The following is a 19,569-nucleotide window of genomic DNA, read 5'->3' as shown; positions in this document are numbered from 1 at the left end:
GGATGGATGAATGGATGGGCAGATGGGTGGATGCATGGATGGATGGATGGTGAATGGATGGAAGAATGGACAGATAGGCAGACAGATGGGCAGACGGGTGGATGGGTGGGTGGATGGATGGATAGACTGAGTAAAGTAATGTCATTTAGAGACCTGAGTGTTCTTTCCTCTGCTCTGCTCACACTGTCATATTTCCTAGTAGTCCATGGCACATGATGTCTGCTCAGTCCCAGGGTGAATCTGAGGTCAGTATCTTTGCAGCTGGATTTCCTTAGATGTTCTGTCTCATCAAACTGGTGCCAACTAATTAAACCCACTGAAAAGCAGAGACTCCTTTCTCATCTTTCCAAACAGAGCCACACTCACAGTGCTATTAGCCCCTTCTCTTACTCTGGCTGTCTGGCCCCCGGCTGGATTCAGGCATCAGAGTTTGTTCTGTCCTTGGGCTTGCCAGACATACTCTCTCTTGCATTCATGACCTCTTTAAGCCTAGGATGGAGCCCATGGGGCACCAAAGATGTCTGACCCTAGCACTGTTTATCTGGCTTCAAAACCACTAATAACATAGTAAATGACAGTAGGTACAGAGCAGGGGCCCCGAACCTTGTTTCTGCAAAGGCTTTATGGATGACACTCTCCCCCTTCAACAAATGCTCATTAATGTTCCCACCTTATTATTATTACTGTATCAAAGACATTGTGAAATCTCCAGGCTCTTCTTCCTTCATGTCCTGCAACCAATTATAGAGATTGCTGCAGGCTTCCCACCCTGACCAGACAGTATAAACACAGGGCAATGCCCTGAAGAAATCAGTTGGAGTCTCCAGGGATCAGGGTTCCAGGCACCCAGGATCTGCAGGTCAGTGATGGACAGGCAGTATTCTGTCTCTCTCTCTCTTTTCTGCTCTCTCCTGTCAGTTTCTCTGACATGCCCCCTATCCCTTCACCCCTCCTGGCAAGCTGTTTGGGTAAAAAGGTATTCCCCTCATAGAACATGGTGGGACATCAAAAACATTTAGGAGCACATAAAGAGATTTGAGGAGAAGGAATAGGTTAAGTCAAATCAAGATTTTTAAATACTTAGCACCACAGACTTTAGAAAGTAATTAAAAAAAAAATCATCTGGGCCAATGATATTCAAACTGTGTTTGGTGGAAGCTTAAGAGGTTTTTTAGCTCCTTAGGAGCTCCTCAGTGTCTTCTTTGAAGGCAAGAGAAATACTAGCAGGGTTCCAAAGTCACCATCACTTCCTGTGTCCGCAAAGCAGGTGCCCTTTATCCATTTTACAATCATTAGAATTCTGCATAAAATTTTATTGTGAAACTTAAAGCAGTTTTGAAAGATACCTTGTTCAACTTTTCCTTCCAATGATGATAATTGAAGGCCCAGGGATAAAAGGTGGCAACATAAACCGGTAGCAGAGCTACATCTAGGACTCAGCCTTTCCATTCAAAGTCTGCTGCGTGTTTCTATGTCCTGGCCATAAGGACCAGGGCATTTCTATTAGAGTGGTTGGAGAGAGCTTCAAGCGAACTGTCAGCCATCTTCATGACCTCAGGATCTTATTAACTTTTATAAGGGAAACAAATATCTTTATGTACAACAATAAATAATACAGTAAAATTTAATAGGAGTTCAGAGTAGAGTTACAATAGTAAGGGAAAGATTCATTAAACTCTGAGTCATGGAATTATAGCTAGTTTGGCCTAGAAAGAACCTTCATAACCACATCATCTAATCCAATAAATTTATAGATGCTGAAACTGAGGGTTGGAGGTTAAAAGACATAACCCTGTATGTCTCAGCTGTAATTCTGCACTGATAATTAATTTGATAGAACTAGATATTGAACCCATCTATACTGATACCATCTCCAGTGATCTTAATATCAAAAGATCTGAATCAATGGCAGTGAGGAGGGATGACTTTTGAGGCAGAGAGAACAATGGAACACTTGTGAGTATGTCCATTGAGAAGGTAAGAAAGGAATCACGTTGCCAGACAGCGTGGTTTAGTGTCCATGGAGAAGTGAGACGCTATCACACAAGATAATCAGCTCCAGATGGTGGCAAAACAGCCAGTCACTGTAGATTCCAGAACTGGGCAGGGATGTGGTGAAAGAAGTCTTTAGAATGTGGGTCCAGATTCCTCACATACGTTGGGTTGAATGAAAGGTAGAAAAACTGGGAGCACAAGTGCAGTAGTAATGGAGATTAAGAACACAAAGTTATAATTTAAAGACATAATCTATAGGGACTTGACAAGTTAGACATTGAGTCAGGAGAACTGGGGGATATTGTCAATGAGTCTTAGGTTTTGAATATCACTGGTGAGAGGAATATTATGGCAACAAGAGAAATGAAATTAGGATGAATGAGTGGGCTGGGAGGGGGAGAAGATAATTAGCTTAACCTTAAATATATTTGGTTGGATATCAGTAGGATGTCCAAAGTGGGTTGTACTGTAGGCTGCAGAAGTTAAGTGGGATGTGCAGTCTGCATTTGGGAGGCAGTAGCCCAAGATGATCATTGCAGCCGTAGAAGTCAATGAATTGAAGCTTCGTTTGATATGAAATAGAAGTGCTTAGCACCTTGTTAGCCTGAGGGACGCCCCAGAAGGAGGTAAAATCTATAAGGGTTGAAAGAGGTATGAAGGGAGTCAGTCAATGTCAAGGGTTCCAAGGAGGCAGTGACCAAATATCAAAGCAATCAAAAGAATCTTTGGATCTGGCTCCACAGAAGTAAATATTGGTCTTGGAGAGAACATCCCACATAGATCCTATGCAGGAGAATGAGGAGAGGATAGGACAGGGTGCTGTGCAAAAAAACATGAGGAAAGCCCAGGTTTAGTTGGTGCGGGTATTTGAGCCAGGTTAGGTGAATTGAGGAGGTCTGAGAGCCAGATGCCGTGTCCAGGGAGAAATGAGAGGAAAAGAGGGATATAGACCGAAGTCCAGTGAAAAGTCATTTTAGGACAATAGCGAGGGGAAGCTTTGGGGATGAGGCATTTGGCACATTGGGAGGGGCTCAGCACATAGCAGAGGCTTAGCACCAAGACCCCAGGCTCTCTGATGGAGCAGATGCTAGCTGCCTATTCCTACTCACTCCGTCACAATCCAGCAGAGGCCAGGCAGAGGGAACCTAGTAGGGGAGCCTTTAGGAGAGGCACTGCAAATTTTGGGTGTGCCAGAATGGGAGATTTCTAGGGCCCATGGGTCCAGCTGGACTGGACCAGCACTGAATTTCTTCCAGCTCTTTGAGCTGACACTGACCAAGAGTGGGAGTCATCAGCTTGCTGTCCAGCTTCACCCAGGGCCCTCCACTTGGTCTGGGCACAAGGTCTGTGCCCCACCTAGATCAGGGTACAACTACCACACTGCCCACTGTCCTGCTGCCACAACCAAAAGAGCCCCAGTGGTCTGACCAAGGGGAGCCTATCATCAAGTAGGCTTGCACTGACGCCATGACGCTGTTGAATTATCTGTGCCGGGGGATTGTCTAGTCCTTTGGGACTCAAAGTGCTGGCCAGGAGGAACCAGCAGGATTGACATCACCTGGTTGCATATTTGAAATGTAGTCTCAGGCCTGGAAAATGAGAATCTATATTTTAACAAGATCTGCAGAGGGTTTACATATTTATTAATGAGTGCAAAGACTGAAAGTCACCAGTTCCCAAGCAGTCTGGTTGATTGCTGGAATCACTCCAAGTCCTACTGAATTAGAAACTTCAGCCCAGGAAATAGAAATTATACAGAGTCCCCCAGGTGATGCGGATGGGCAGGCACATTTAGGAGCCAATGAGTTTCACTGAAACCTGATTTTTAAAATGTTGAAACTTATTTGATACTACAAAGGAAATTTATGTTCATTATAGGAAAAATGTTGAGATTGTTTAAAAAATTACTCATAAAGCCATAGGTAAATGGTGCAACAACACGGGGAATGTTCCTGTGTGTGTCTTTCTATATGTGTGGATTTAAGTGGAATTATAATGTACACTTGATTTATAATCTGCATTTTTCACTTAATACATTTCAAAAAATTTTTATGTCATAAAACAGACTTCTACAATATCATCTTTAAGAAACACCTATGTCCTTATTTATTGAATTTTGCCATAATTTCTTAGCCAATTACCTATTATTATTGAAAATGTAGATTTCTTTAACTTCTCACTATTGTAAAAATTTATGGAGTGAACATTTTTTAATGGAACATTTGGGCAATCCATTATTTTTCCTAAGCGTAAGGGCAATACATGCAATCACAAAGTATACAGAATGCTTTGAGACTTGGATTCACAGCACCAACATCCCTCTAGAATTTGCACTTGTCAATCCCTATTATCCTTCACTCTAAGACTCAAAGTCACACCCCAAGGCCCAGGGACAGAAAATGACTTGTCCAAAGTGACAGTGGCAGACCCAGTACTAAAAGCCCCCCTGGCTACAGCCCTGTTTCTGGAACTTGAGTGCTGAGGTGGTTGGAAGCTGTGCCCTCAGCACCCACCTGTTTCTCCTCACCTGCCTCCCCAGGGTCCCCCAGCATCACTCTATTCCTCTCTGAGCCCTATTGCTTTCTTCCACCTGCCTTCTTCCTTTCTCTTCTCCTCTCACTTTCCGCTTTCTTATATTTTTTCTTCTCTTTTCCCTTCTTACTTGGTGACAATCAGACCTACTTGGTAAACCTTAGCCCTAGTCATACTTGCGTTACTTTCCTGAGCTAATTTCCAGCTCCCGATTGGCTCTGGGTTTATTTCCATGCTAAATTCTGGACTGACCTTTCCTAAGGGTGATCACTTTAGGGAAGAGCTCTAGGACAGAATAGCACACAGGGAGGGAGCAGAGTCATGTGAAACTGTGTGGCCTGACATTTATACAAGGCGACTATCTTCCCTTTAGATTGTTCACCCTCAAAAACACAAGCACCATTTTCCATCTGGAACAGAATGAGCTGTCTTCAGCAGTCTTGGACAAGCACTTCTAGTCTCTAGGAATGATGCTTTCCAACTCTCTGGGGGGACCCTGCCAGCCTCACTGCTGTTGTCAACTCCTTCTAGTTGTGCTCTCTTCCTTCACTCTGGGCTCTAGCTATCTAACCCATGGCTAGTTATGGGGGCGGGAGTGTGGTGCCCTATTGGCCAACGGGGCAGTGAGACTGGATTTGAACTGGGCTTATCCTCCCACTGTGAGGGAGGCTACGCACACTCCACCCCACTCTCAGGGCTGGGAAGTGTTGTGGCTCAGCTATTTGGGGGAATCTGTTTTCCAGTTTCTCAGAACTAGCACAAATACACACATCCGAGGCTTACATCCCTGCTGGCTGGACTTGCTCCTGGTTGGCCCCAGTCAGCCTAGAGCCTGCTGGGCTGGTGGATGCCTTGGTGGATTCTCCAGGCCAATTATAAATGAATGGTCTAGGGGACCCGTGCAGCCTGTGGCTGAGTGGTTCTGAGCCCCAGCATGTCTGCCCCTGGCTCCACCCAGCCTCCTTCTCTAACTGCCCTTCTCTCCTCCCCATCAGTGAGGACCAGACACCACTGATTGCAGGAATGTGTTCCCTCCCCATGGCAAGATACTACACGTAAGTTGTCCTGACATGTCCCTGCTTTCCCAACCAGGGGTTCTGGGGATCACATGGGAAGAGGAAAGGAATGCTGAGCCAGAGGATGAAGCTTATTCTCACCTTAGAAATTGCAAGTGCCCCATAATAAAGCTTCATCACCACCACAGTAGCAACAGCTCTTTCCTGAATGTCTGCAAGATGCCAGCCAATCTACTGCCTCATCTCTTTCCCAAAAAGTCTGTAAGGGGAGTGTTATTAACCCCATTTTGTAGATCTGGAAACTGAGGCTCAAAGAGGTTAAATAACTTCCCCCATGTCACACAACTTCCAAAAGGCAGAGCCAGGAATCAGACTTCATATCCTCTGTGCCACTCCATCCACTTCTCTGAAATCTCAGAAACAGTTTGGAATCTCAGTGGCAGCATTGAGATTCAAAAGAATCTCGATCTGAGTCCCTGTGGCCTTTACTCCCAGTTTGGGCTTCTAGCACGTACTTGCATTTCATCTCATTTGAGATTTGCATCCTTCCTTATATTTTGCTACTTTGTTGTCTATGCTTTGTCACAAGCTCCTTTCAGGAAGTGGGTGAGGCATTAGAAAAATAAAATAAGACTGACCGCTGGGATACATTTCCTCTGCTTCTCTCTTGGGCCCTGTAATGTCCTGGGCAAGGAGGGTCAGGGGCAGTCCTGGTCTCAAGGAGGTGACAGCCTGGCTAGGAAGCAAGACACATACACAGGAGGCACATAAATGACAAAACAGATGTCGGCACTTCAGGGCGTCTAACCTGGGTTCTGGTCTCCATAGGATGCTTCTGCTAGCAGGTGAGTTGTCACATCTGGGTTGTCAAGGTCAGGGGGAAAATGCCAGTTAGCAAGCCCAGGATCTTTTTGGAACTTTATTTTTATTGTACAAGTGAACCTGCTGTAAGCACGTATAGTCATTAGCTAAGGGTATTATCTTTAGCTGTTACTGAGATAGAAAAATCTCCCGGAGGTGGTGGCATTGGTCCAGAGGTTCTGCCCTATAAGGTTAGTGACAGCTCTCCAGGTCCCAACAGCGGCTGACAGGCATCTTTGAAACCAGCCAGGTGACTGAGCCTATAACCTGTGTGACTTTAACATCTTTAAAATATCTGGAAAGCAAATCACACTTCAATATACACTCAATTAATCTCTGTACTAAAGAGAATAAACATTTATAAACAATTAGGTCAGGCCCAAAAAATCTAAGGTAAGGTTCACTGTATCCCAAAGTCATCTGAGCCTCACGAATAAATTTCTCAGGAAGCCAGGAACTTTTTCTTTATCCCTCTATCGAAGGACATTGGCTCTCCATTCTCCTCTGAAGGCCTCCCACGCCACGAGAAGGCAGGAAGCACAGCCTTTGAAAAGCACAAACACGGGAGACCTTCCCTGCTTTAAGGCTCAGCTGGTCTTTACCTGCTCTTGGGAGTGATTGTTCCCCTCTGCCCACCTGTGAAGGAGAGAAAATCTCCCAAATGCTCAAGGTGGTGATTCCGAGCATGGACGTGGAAGGGCTTGGGGGCCAGTGGTGCATAAAGGGAGTGGGCCATCAGCACTGTCATACTGTTTCAGAATTAAATATGCAGACCAGAAGGTTCTATATACAAGAGACAGCCAGCTCCTGGTGGGAGATCCTGTTGCAGACAACTGCTGTGCAGGTGAGCTTCTGGGGCCTCCACCCCATATTCCATCTGCCATAGGCCCTCCCTTTTCTTCCCTTTCCTCCCCAGCAGAAGGTCAGCAGCTGCCCGCAGTGACAGTGAGAAGGGGCAGAGAGCAGCTGTGGTCTTTCCTAGTGAGGGGCAGGATCCCTGCAGAGGTCCTGGTTCACCTTGCAGTCTGCAGGCAGGGCCAGGCCAGGTGTGCCCATGCCCACTTCCTTCCTGCCTGAGCCTTTACCTGCCAAGAACCTGCATGGGGTTCCCTCACCCCTTGACTCTTCTCTCTCCTCCCTCCCAGAGAAGATCTGCATACTTCCTAACAAAGGCCTGGACCGCACCAAGGTCCCCATCTTCCTGGGGATCCAGGGAGGGAGCCGCTGCCTGGCATGTGTGGAGACAGGAGAGGAGCCTTCCCTACAGCTGGAGGTGAGAGGCCCCTCCCCATTCTAGAGGATACTGCAGACCTGGCCTGGCTGCTGGGATGCTCTGGCATCTTTGTGCCTATCTGTGGATTCCCAGCCAGATCCACGTGTCCTCCTCCCTCAGTTTTCCACCATCTTCCTCTGCACCTAGCGCCAACACCCTTGCCCTCTAGAATCTGCAGAAGGCAGTCCCTTTTGTAAAAACTGACCCTGTCAGGTCCTTTTTTGGCCAAGCCCCAGAGGCCTCCAGAGCTAACACCTCCATAGGCACCCTCATTCTGCAGTCATCCACCTTCTCCCCACAGGATGTGAACATTGAGGAACTGTACAAAGGTGGTGAAGAGGCCACACGCTTCACTTTCTTCCAGAGCAGCTCAGGCTCTGCCTTCAGGCTTGAGGCTGCTGCCTGGCCTGGCTGGTTCCTCTGTGGCCCAGCAGAGACCCAGCAGCCAGTACAGCTCACCAAGGAGAGTGAGCCCTCGGCCCGTACTGAGTTCTACTTTGAACAGAGCCGGTAGGAAGACAGGAGGCTGCGTTTCAGCCTGGTGCACCCAAACCAAGCTCATCCTGCTCAGGGTCTATGGTAGGCAGAGTAATGTCCCCCTGAAGACGTCCACACTGTAATCTTAAGATCTGTGTGTATGTTAATACCACACATGGCCAAAGGGGCTTTGCAAATGTGATTATGTTAAGGATCCTGAGATGAGGAGACCATCCTGGGTTATCCAGGTGGGCTTAGTATAATCACAAGGGTCCTTGTGAGAAGGAAGCAGGAAGGGAGATTCAGAAACTGGAAGAAACCATGCTTTTAATTTTGAAGATGGAGTCAGGGGCCTTGAGCCAACAAATGCAGGGGTTTTTAGAAACTGGAAAAGCCAAGGGAACGGACTCTCCTCTAGGGGCTCCAGAAGGAGCACAGCTCTGCTGACACCTGGATTTCAGCCCAGTGACAACCATTTCAGACTTCTGATCTCCACAACTGTAAAATAATAAACTTCTGTTATGTAAACCACTAAGTTTGTGGTAATTTGTTGTAGCAGCCATAGAAAACTACTACAGAGCCTCATTTGACCCCATGTGCAGTGTTTGATGCAAGAGGCCTGTTGAGTTCTTAGAAAGCTACCCACAGCTTCTCCTCCAGTCCATCTGCTATGGAGACTCTAGAAACAACCAAGAAGCCCTGGGCAGAACTCAGTGTCCTCTGTGCAGGGACAAAGCCTTGGGCTGCTTACGATGTAAGTTCTAATTCAAGTCTTGTGATTTTCTACCAGATACTTCACAGTGAATCAACAATTCTGTGGTTGACTGTTGGGCTATCTGCTAGTTGCTTTGAGTGTGCAAAGCAAGGATTAGCAAGGGACAGGCAATGTATATGTCCTGGATGTATTGAGTTTAAGGTCGCAGTGGAGCCTCTAAGTTGAGGTGACTTGGTATAGCTGGGACTACAGAGCTGGATTTCAGCTGAGAGTTTGCAATTGGAATTCATACTCACCCTCAGAGCCCACACTTCGCTGTTTCATGGAGAATATTTGGTTGGGCCTAAGCTAGAGCAGAGAACCAGTAGTATCAGGACTAAGAGAAGGCATGGGCTACTGGTGCTCTCCCTCTGGTGTATAACTACTCAGCATTCACCTAGCATGTTCTGAGTTCCAACCATGGGGCAGCACTTTTAAGAACACTCTGTCACCATCCTCAGAATGACTCTTCAAGGCAAGTGCTCTCACCTCCATTTGACAGATGAGGAAACTGGACTAAGAGAAGTAAAATAACTTAATGAAGGTCATATGGGCTCTCTGTGTTGGAGCTCAAGATTAAACTTGGTGCAGCTGACCTCAATGCCATTTTGCAAATTTTTATCCCATTTAAGGAGCTGGGGATAGAATGGTGAATAAAACCAAACTTCCTTGGAGCTGACAATTGAATGGGAGAGATACTAAATAAGCAAATAAACAAACAAGAAAACAAAAAGGGCACTTTTCATGATTAGAAAGTGAGGGCAGCAGGTATCCAATGGACATATTAGATTGTTAGATAGGGGAGTTAGGGGAGATGCTTTTTTTTTTTTTCTTTTTACTTTCTTGAAGAGGTAACATTTGAGCTGAGGCTACAGACAGGCAGAAACTGTGACTAGAAATAATCAAAGCCGAGGAGTAGCAAATGTGTTGGCCCTGAGACAGAAAGGAGCTGGTGTGTTCAAATAATAGTAGAAGGCTGGGGTGCGGGCTGGAGCCTGAACAAGGGAGGAGTAGGAGGTGAGCAAGACCAGCAGGATTGGGTCATGTGGGGCCTTGAATGCAAAGTACAGGCCTCCAAGTATTAAGTGTGAAGGGAGCCACACAGCAGACTCTGGTACGTTTAGGTTCTTTCCCTGAGCTGCCTCTCCACAATCTGTGTGTGCTCCAGGAACTTCATTGCCTGGCTAGCCCATTGTAACTGTGTGTTTACGTGGTAAGACTCTGTGCTTTTTCAGTGCATGTTCTGTTCAATTTTGTGTCAGCTGTGGCCAGAACAGCTGCTGGTATGCAGAAAAGGCTGAGTAAATGCAAAATCTTAAACAAGTTAATGGATAACCACACTTGATTCTCCTTCTCCTTCTCCTTCTCCTTCCTCTTTTCTTTTTAGAGACAGCATCTTCCTCTGTCACCCAGGCTGGAGTACAGTGGTGCAACCATGGCTTACTGCAACCTTGACCTTTTGGTCTCAAGCCATACTCTGGTCAGCCTCTTGAGTAGCTGGGACCAGACATGCACCATCATGTCTGGCTAAGTTTTTTAAATTTTTTGTAGAGACAGGCTCTCATCATGTTGCCCAGGCTGGTCTTGAACTCCTGGGCTCAGGTGATCCTTCCACCTCAGCCTCCCAATGTGTTGGGATTGCAGATGTGAGCTGCCACATCTGGCCAATTACTTGGTTCTAGTTGGACATTCATGATACCATACGAGGAAAGCTATGGTACCAGGTAGACCGACACCATTGTAGCCTATAGGTGGAGCTGGCAGGGAGGGCTGGTCAGGGCTTTCCAGAAGAAAGAGCATTTAATCTGGGCCTCAAAGAAAAAGCAGATGTTTTCCAGGCAGAGAATGCAGGGGTGGGCATCCCAGGCAGAAAAAGCAGCTCAGGAAGATGTGATGACGGAGAAGAACTCCCAGCACATCTGAGGCATGGTGAGTCATCAATGTGGCCGGGACCCAGAGCTTAGACTGAGGAGTTGCTGAAAATTTAGATGAAAAGATGGGTGGCTCCTGATTGCAAATGCCTTGTGAAGGAGTTTTTTTCAGGGAGGACCCAAGGAATCATCCAAGTATATCAGGCAGGACCCAGATTTAAATCTTGGGGCCCTCAAATCAACATTGGGCCAACACAGATGCTACAGCTCTTCTCAGCGACCCCTTCACTCCCGCTCTCCCTTCCTGAATTCTGCTCAGCACCGCCCCCGGGGTCAGCTTCCGTGCTGTGGTTTCACAGTCAGCCTGACACCTGCTTCATCTTCCCTGACCAGTTCATCGTCTTCATGCATGTGTTGAAAGATAAACTGGGGCATATTAACATTTTAAGGAGTTTATTTGATCAGACAATGATTCATGAGGTGCCAAATTGCAAGTGATTCAGGGCTCCACCCAGGGGGCACCGGAAAAACTTTTATAAGGTGTTCAGGAAGCAAGAGGAAGAAAAAAATTCATTGGTTAAGTGGAAAGTCTCTAGTTGCACACAAGCTGGTGAATCCTGATTGGCTAAATTTAAGTTTCGTTTTCTTAGTTGATGACCATTCACTCTGGGTTGGGTTTAGTTTGCTTAGGCAGGAACCCAACATGCTGGAGTCATCTCAGCCTAATACCTTGCCAGTTAATTATTTTAACACATGATAACTCATTTCTCCCTGCCCTTCCCTTGTGAATTGTGCCCACGGGCCACCCAGGCAAACCCAGGCCTCCTCCTACTAGTGGTCCCGTCTCAAGTTGAATCGTGTTCTTTATATAAGTAAAAAAAATTTCAGCATGCAAAATATGCCAATTCTGTATCAGTGCACAGAAGAGGAAGAGGACATAAAGACTTAGAAGACACGTCTCTATGACTGAAGGACACATAGTGCAGGTGGGAAGACCAGGCCTTGTGAATAAAAGCTCATATTTATTGACTGCAAGACACTCCAAATAGCACTTCGAATCAAATTCTGCAGGACTCTGGTAGAAATACTGATGGGCCTTTCTGGCACTGGAAATTTAAAAGTAAGGAATGGAGCCAACTTCTGACAGGTGCAGTTCAGGGATGCTAAGAGTATTCTTCTCTCACACCTCAAGGCTCATCCCTTAAACTCCTTCTCCTCCCTAGAAACCACACCAAAGTCTTCGCTCCACAACCTAACCAGACTATCAGGGTTATTACTATGTAAATTCTAAGGAGAGGTACACTTTAGGTCTTATCCAGTATTAACATCTCAGAATGAACTGGTAGATACAGAGAGAGAGTAAACAGGCAGTTAGAACACAGTATGGCCGGGCAGCACCAGGGAGCAGAGTGAGTGGGGAGGGTGAATGTGTGTGCCTGTATGTGCGTGTGTGTGCTGTTTGTGTGTGCTTACAACAGGCTCCAGACGTAGGCAGCAGTTGATTCACAGAGGGCCCAGTCTTTGTTCCAAGAAGCTATGAACAACTTCACACAAGAGAGTGATGAATCCGGGGCCTTCTACACCATGTATGTCCTAAGTCACTCCACCAGGTTCAAAATCTAGTCACTCTTCCCTTTGACCAAAATTTTTGTCTTGCAATCCTAAGCCCATGCATCACAACAGCCCCTACGAACACCTGCTCAAACATTGTACAGAAAACTCCACAGTGTACACAACACACGTTAGTTCTAGAGAAATCTAAACTCTGATTTAGAGAGGAAACAGTAAAAGTGAAGAAAAATGAAGACAACTTTAATGGATACTAACTTTTCCTTGATATCATTCTCTATATATACAACTATTTCATAAATGAATTTGACAGAAACTGCTGTAATGAACATAAACAGAAAAGTTAACAACTTGGACTGAAGCACTGGCATTCGGCTTACCTGACTTTATTTCTGGTTGGATTTTACGTTTGCATAACTCAAAGAGTTCACCAGAATTCTGCCAAAACAGAGTCTATCTATCCCCAGAGCAAATTCCAATCTCTGCCCTCTAAGGCACAGACTCCACGCAATCTAGAGATGTGATCCCCATGCCCATTTCTGAGGCTGTGATCCTGCAGTGCGGCCTTCGGGCTAAAGATGGCGCCAGAGATCAATGTTGGCACTGCCTTTTGGGGCTAGGATCTGAATGAGCCATAGCATTTAATTTTTCAAGTACTTAGCAGCAACGGTGTGTGTCAGCCTTTGCTCCTCACATCTCCACCTCACAGTAGATGTGTTCTTCTCACACAATGCATGAGCGTAGAACTGGTCCTGTGAAGACTTCAGGAAGTCTGGGTGTCCATTCTGTTGGGTAACAATTTTCTTAGCTCTCCCTTGTCACGAGGGACACAGCCCCTGCCCTCTAGGAGTTTAGAGCTTAGGAGGAAAGATAGATATTAGACGCATACTCACTTTGCCATTTTCCCCACCTATGTCAAGGAGTACCACAAGAATGCTTGATCCCTTCTCCCCGTGAGAGAGACACTGCTATGAATCTGTCTCCTGTACGCTCATCCCCTCCAACTCCCTTGGATGTCCTTGCCCAGGCTCTGGTCACAGAACTGGGTGACAAAGGATGCTGGGAGGCTTGAGATCTAGCAGAGGTTCTTATACACTGGAGTATTTCTCATAGACATTTTCTGAAGGTCCGAAGTCATAGGCCCCACGATACAAAAAATAGTACTGGTTGTGTAAGTTTGTCTATATAAAGGACAGCAGAATTAGGTATCAGCTTATTATATATGTTTTTAGACTGGTTCCAGTGCACACATTCCAATGAGTGCTCATAGGTTTATGTAAAAAATGGGTTATTTTCGGTATCCTTTTCCACATGCCTCTCCCTGTTCATACCCTCTGCTTCAGACAGTGGTCTCCTCACGATTTCTCAAAGACAGACACACCAGGCACGATGCCACTGCAGGTCTTCAGCAGCAGCCGCCTTGTGTTTGGAACACTTGTTCCCCAATTGCCTGCCTGAGTTGTTTCCTCAGTAAAGCTTATCCTGATTACCCCAATTAAAACTGCAATATGCACCCCTCAAATCTCAGCACACTTAGATTACCTATGGTACGATCACATTCTAATCCCTCTAGAATTTATTTTTTATTCATTGTACTTTTTTCCTTTTTCCTCCACTGGAATGCAAGATCCACAGGGCAGAGGATTTTCTTTTTGCTTTGTTTATGTACTACCATCAAGCACAAGCATTTATGATGTGTCAGGCACTCAGCAGCATTTGCTGAATGAAGAGAAGAATAAATGTACAAGTAAGTTGGGAGAATACTTGGTTAGTCAAGTCTCTACGGGCATCAGTCTTAGGATGCCCAAACAGGATTCCTAAAATTGTCCTACTTAGAGGTCACGCTGTGTGAAGAATAGAACCAGGACCCCTGTTCAGATTTGTCAGGAAGGACTGTGGCAGAAGGTGGGAGTAGTGGGAAAAGGGTTTAGTCCCTAGAAGGAGGGCTGGTGAGGGGTGGACAGGATCTCAGGGTTCCCAGTCAATGTCTGAAGCACTTTGCATGGTGTCTTAGTTATCGATTGCTGAGTAATGAACCAACCCAAAATGTAGTGACTTAAAACATCAATGATTTATTATTCCTCCTGATTCTGTGAGTTGGCTAGGTGGTTCCTCTGCTGGTGTTGCCAGGGCTTTGTTGCATTCAGCTGGAGCCTCGGCTCAGCTGGAAAGTCCAAGATAGTCTCACCCATGTCTGGCTGTTGGTGCTGGCTATTGGTTGGGGGCCTTGGCTCTTCAAGTGTCCTCCCATCCTCCAGTAAACTGGAATGACTTCTACATGGTGATCGTAGTGCTGCTTCTCAAAAAGGGAAGGGTAGAAGCGGCAAATGCCCTTGAGGCCTTGGGTCCAAAGCTCACATTTGTCAGCAAAGACTGTGGCAGTGGGTGGGAGTAGTGGAGAAAGGGTCTAGTCTGCAGCAGGGGGGCTGGTGAGGGTGGATGGGGTCCTGGGGCTCCCAGCCAATGTCTGAAGCACTTTGTCATATCCTGCCTCATGTTGTTCACTCCTGCCACAGCCCGTTGGTCTAAGTAAGTCCCAAGGCCAGCCCTGATTTATGGAGATGTGGATAGAGAAATGGACTCTTCCTCTTGAAGGGAAACCTACAAAGAATTTGTGCCCAAAGTCACTGTGAACAAATGGAAGGGGGGAGGTAAAGCACAGACTGACAGATTCCCGAATGTGCACTCCTGACCATCATCCTATGCTGCCTCCATGAGAAACTCTGACATGGCTGTGTAGCCAGCAAACTCTTCATTGATTCTTTCATCAAATGTTACCGACCGCCCCCGCCCACCTCCAAGGTTCAAATGCAGAGCTGGAAGTGGGGCATACAGAATTGAATGGGGTCTAGTACTTGATGCTCCTAAGGAAGATGAGAGAGCCAGCCTTACCCAAGCTCTCTCAAATGTTCTTCATCTTGCTCACTGGTTTTAATGCTAACTAGGAACCCAAGTGAGAGGGTCAGCCCTTGGAAGGACTTCCAGAGGAAAGTGAAGCCCCGCTGGAGTCCCAGTCTGTGGGAAGTAAACTAGGGGAAGCAAGGACAAGCTTAAGGCTTAGCTTCTGTGCCAGGGGCTATGTATATGGTTTGATTTCCCAGCCTTCTCAAGTTCATACACTACTCACACTACTCCTTGTTCCTCATGCTCTACCAAGCCCAGAATTCAATGTTCAGCCCACACTCAGAGCTTAATCAATGGCTTTTAATGATTCCTATGCAAGCTGAGAGGAATATCAACGTATGTTTTCTCAGACATTCCCAAGAGTAGCCTGACCCAAATCCAAGGTTATCTCCATGGCCTCCCTTTTTACATCAACTCACAGGATGCTGTCGACATAATATATTTGCATGCTTACTATGTTAAATAATAATTTACTGTCAGGGAACCAGAGGCTCTCAAATTCTCTTGACCAGTTATATAAAGATCAGCTGAAATGCTAGTTAAAAATGAAGATTTCTGGGCCTCTACCCTTTACTGGCTGATACAAAATTGTGGGAGTGAGCCCAGGAAGCCGAATTTCTAGGCAGACTGTGGGTTATTCTTACCAAGAGTCTGAGGATCTCCAGCCTCTAGAGAACGTCACTTCTTCCATGACCATTTCTGCCATTGATGCTGAATAGACAGAATCCCTCCTTACTACCACCAGCTGTAACGTGTGCTTGTCTCATGATTTAAAAACAAAGCCACCTGTTGTAAGTCACAAGTCAGCCCACAGAAGTTAGATCCCATTCAGGGAACATGACGCTCAGTATGTTTATGTTCCCATGACAAAAAAAAAGAAAAAAAAAAAACCCTAAAACAGGAAGTTGAAAATAAAACTTTAAGTTTTCTATGTGGAACCATGCACCAAATCCTGACCCTGTCGCTCTCTACTCATGTGCGTTAGTCATAGGAGGTTATGGAAAATCATCCTCATTATGAGAGGCTGCTCATCAGTCATTACCCCACACCCTGGGGGAGAGCCACAGCAGGTGACCCAGTATGCAAGTTCAGGGAAGTTTGGTTTGGAGAGCTCACATCGCTCCTAACACAAGAGACAGAGGGTTTGGACTCCAGTAGGGGTGGGAGGTGCTTTGCCCAGAGCTGTGTAGTATGGAGTTAGGAATATGTTTTTTGAAGGTGCGTGTTCAAGATAGATGATGTCTCCTTCCCTGTTCTGGAGGTTGAGTCTCTCTTCCATATGGTGTTGTCCTTTGGTACAGCTTTGTTGTACCATATAGCTGGTACCCTCTGGGCCTGGCCAATCACTTGACCAAAGGGGTGGGAGCTCTTGCTCTGAAGAGATCCTGACCAGAGAATATGTGTGGCAGAGCTCATTGCTACTCCCCGCACACCCTGATGGCAGTAGGAGACACTTATCCCTTTATCAGTGTTTTTATATGGCACCATATTGTGAGCTCCTAAGGGGTAGGGGTCTTGGCATTTTTATTTCTAGATAGAGAGTCTTGCTCACAAAATGACAGAGATATAGTCTGAGAACTGTGTCATTAGGCAATTTTGTTGTGTGAATATCACAGAATGTACTTACACAAAACTAGATGGTACAGCCTACTACACACCTAGACTATATGGTATAGCCTTTTGCTCCTAGGCTACAAACCCACACAACATGTGACTATACTGAATACTGTACATATGCAAGCATAGAAAAGGTGCAGTAAAAATACGATACTATAATCAGTGGGACCACTGTTGTGTAGACAGTTCATCGTTGACTGAAACTTCAGTATGCAGCAAGATTGCTCTCATAAATGAACACAAAATGATTGGGCCACCTTACACAGATGTGCAGGGTTTCCACTGCATAACTCTAGAGGGCACCACTCACATGTTGCTATCACAGAATTGAATATTTACTAAAACAATATTGTGACAATTGGCTAAAAGTGCCTTGTACTAAAAAAAAAAGACAAAACTTTCTCATAACTCATAACTTTCTAGCTGATGGGAATAAAATCAGAACAGGCAGCCTTTTGCTAATTCACTCCAAGGAGCCACAAGTTGTTAAAGTGAACAGCACAGCTAGATCAGGAAATCCATACAAGCCTGATCTTTATCAGGAGGGCAATATGGGGTCACCATTGATAATTTCAAGCAGGGGAGTGACATGATCAGCTTGACCTCCTAAAATAGTTGCTCTGGCTGCCGACTGGAGCATGAATTGTTGGCACAGCCACTAAAGGGGTTTCCCTGCCCCAGTGGGGCCCACATCCATCCAGTCCAGGTGAGGGATGATAGGTGTCTAACAATTCTTGCAGGAGATTTGAGAGAAGTTAATTGATTTAAGGCATCTTTGGGAGGTAGAGTTGATAGATTTCGGTGATTTATTATAGGCAGAATGAGAGAGTCATTGTGAAGGTTTCTAGTTTTGGTGTCTATTGGTAGATGTCTCTACTAATGAGTGGTGATTCTGATGATGGATGGTGATTCTATTCACTGATATAAGGAATGCTGGAATAGAAAGTGGTAGTTTGGGGGCAGGGAGTGTGGAAATGACAAGCTCTGCTTTTGCCTATGTTGAATTTTGAGGTGTATGCGAACATCCAGGTAGAGTTTTTCAGTGGGCAATTACATATGCAGACCTGGAGTGCAGGAGAGAAATTTGGAATGGAGATATAAATTTTGGATTTTTCAGCACAAAGATAATTGGACTTACAAGGTGAATGAAACGAAGAGAGAGCTTAGTTTAAGAGAGGAGATGGCCCAGGAGAGAGAGATATTTGAGAGGCAGGCAGAATATGAAAAACCTTCGATGGAGGTTTAGAAGGAGAGGCCTGCAGAGGCAGAAGGAAAATCAGAAGTGGAATCATGGAAGTCTGTGTAAGAGGGCTTTAGGGCAAGAGCTGGCAGTGTCGAACACTATCAGTAGATCAAGTCCAGAAAAGTTTGAAAAGTATTCATTGGATCTAGGAGCTAAAAACTCCAGAGTGCTGTCAGGAGAGTGATTGAGCAGAAGGGAAGATGAAGGGTCTTCAGGAGTGAGTAGAAAGTGAGAACACAGCGATGGTGAGTAGAGAGAATTCTTTTAATAACTTTGGCTGTGAAGGGGAGGAGAGAGAGAAGGGTGTAGCTAGCGGGAGTCACGGGGCTAAGGGAAGAAACTGTCAATTTGTGGCAGGTTTAAACAAGTGTGAAAGCTGATAGGAAGGAGCCAATGGAGACAGACAGGTTGGAAAAAACAGGGCGAGGTTACAGTATGGGTACATGCATGAGCTCTCGAGCAAACCTGCCTGGATTTAAATTTCCGCTCTGTTATTTCTCAGCAGAGAACATTGAATGAAATTGGTGTACTCAAATTACTTTTAAGGTTGTAAGGGTAGTAGAGTCATGCTTTTGTTACTTTCTGATGAATCTGGGAGCAAAGAAACATGTCAGTGGTTGGCCAGGTGTGGTGGCTTAGGCCTGTAATCCCAATACTTTGGGAGGCTAAGGTGGGTGGACCACCTTAGGTCAGGGGTTCAAGACCAGCCTGGCCATGTCAGTGAAACCCATCTCTATTAAAAATGAAAAATTAGCTGGCTGTGGTGGCACGCGCCTATAGTCTCAGGTACTAGGGAGGCAGAGGCAGTAGAATCTCTTGAACCTGGGAGGTGAAGGTTGCAGTGTGCCAAGATCACGCCACTGTACTCCAGCCTGGGCAACAGAGCAAGACTCCATTTCAAAAAATAAAAAGAAAAAAATAGAAAAATGTAGGTGACCTTCTTTATACTTAGTAATAAATCTTTTCAGTATTTATATAATTAAAAATTTATACCATTAAAAATATGAAAATGCTTTTTCAGTATTATTTCCATTTATCTATTTATCTATGTTTCATGTATCTATTGCTGTGGAATAAACCACCCTTAAACTTAGTGGCTTAAAAATAGAAAACATTTATTTTGTGCTAGCTTCGGAAGCACATTTACTAAAATTGGAACAATACCGAGAAGTTTAGCATGGCCCCTGCACAAGGATGACATGGAAATTCATGAAGTATTCCATAAGAATTTTTTTTTTAAGAAAATACTTATTCTGCTTTGTGAATCTGTAATTGGGCAGGACTCAGTAGGGACATCTTGTCTTCATTCCACTCAGTGTCAGCTGATGGGAGTCAAAGGGTGAGAACTGGAGTGATCAGATGGCTGCCTTACTCGCAGATCTGGAGACCGATGCTGGCTCTCTGCTGGAACCTCAGCGGGATTGTTAGCCAAATCACCTTTGCTTGGCCTCTTCATG

The 19,569-nt window shown here is 45.5% G+C and overlaps 1 protein-coding gene and 1 non-coding gene across 3 annotated transcripts; both read left to right on the top strand.

Moving 5' to 3' along the window:
* The first annotated feature begins 812 nt into the window (after positions 1–812).
* Positions 813–8,682, top strand: IL1F10 (interleukin 1 family member 10). 2 transcript variants are annotated; one of them, XM_012438957.2, is made up of 5 exons: positions 813–859; positions 5,523–5,582; positions 7,163–7,248; positions 7,550–7,677; positions 7,979–8,682. In XM_012438957.2, the coding sequence occupies exons 2-5, from the start codon at positions 5,551–5,553 to the stop codon at positions 8,189–8,191; spliced, it is 459 nt and encodes a 152-aa protein (XP_012294380.1). In that variant the 5' UTR covers positions 813–859; positions 5,523–5,550; the 3' UTR covers positions 8,192–8,682. The 2 variants fall into 2 exon arrangements, with proteins under 2 accessions (XP_012294380.1, XP_012294379.1); XM_012438956.2 differs by lacking the exon at positions 813–859 and having other exon boundaries at positions 5,147–5,582.
* A 10,552-nt stretch (positions 8,683–19,234) lies between these two features.
* Positions 19,235–19,346, top strand: LOC135275647 (U6 spliceosomal RNA). The gene has a single exon (XR_010343252.1). It is a non-coding gene; the product is annotated as a U6 spliceosomal RNA (small nuclear RNA).
* The last annotated feature ends 223 nt before the right edge of the window (positions 19,347–19,569 follow it).

The sequence above is a fragment of the Aotus nancymaae genome, unplaced genomic scaffold, assembly GCF_030222135.1.
Source record: "Aotus nancymaae isolate 86718 unplaced genomic scaffold, 86718_ANA_hifiasm-v0.15.2.pri h1tg000017l, whole genome shotgun sequence".
NCBI lineage: Eukaryota > Metazoa > Chordata > Mammalia > Primates > Aotidae > Aotus > Aotus nancymaae.
Note: the sequence above shows the minus strand (reverse complement) of the source record. Positions and strands in the feature narration are given on the sequence as shown.

Coding starts and splice junctions, on each gene's coding strand:
- IL1F10 (XM_012438956.2), top strand. CDS start 5,407: ATGAATGGTCTAGGGGACCCGTGCAGCCTGTGGCTGAGTGGTTCTGAG. Junction 5,583..7,162: donor CCCATGGCAAGATACTACAC/GTAAGTTGTCCT, acceptor ATACTGTTTCAG/AATTAAATATGCAGACCAGA. Junction 7,249..7,549: donor TGCAGACAACTGCTGTGCAG/GTGAGCTTCTGG, acceptor CCTCCCTCCCAG/AGAAGATCTGCATACTTCCT.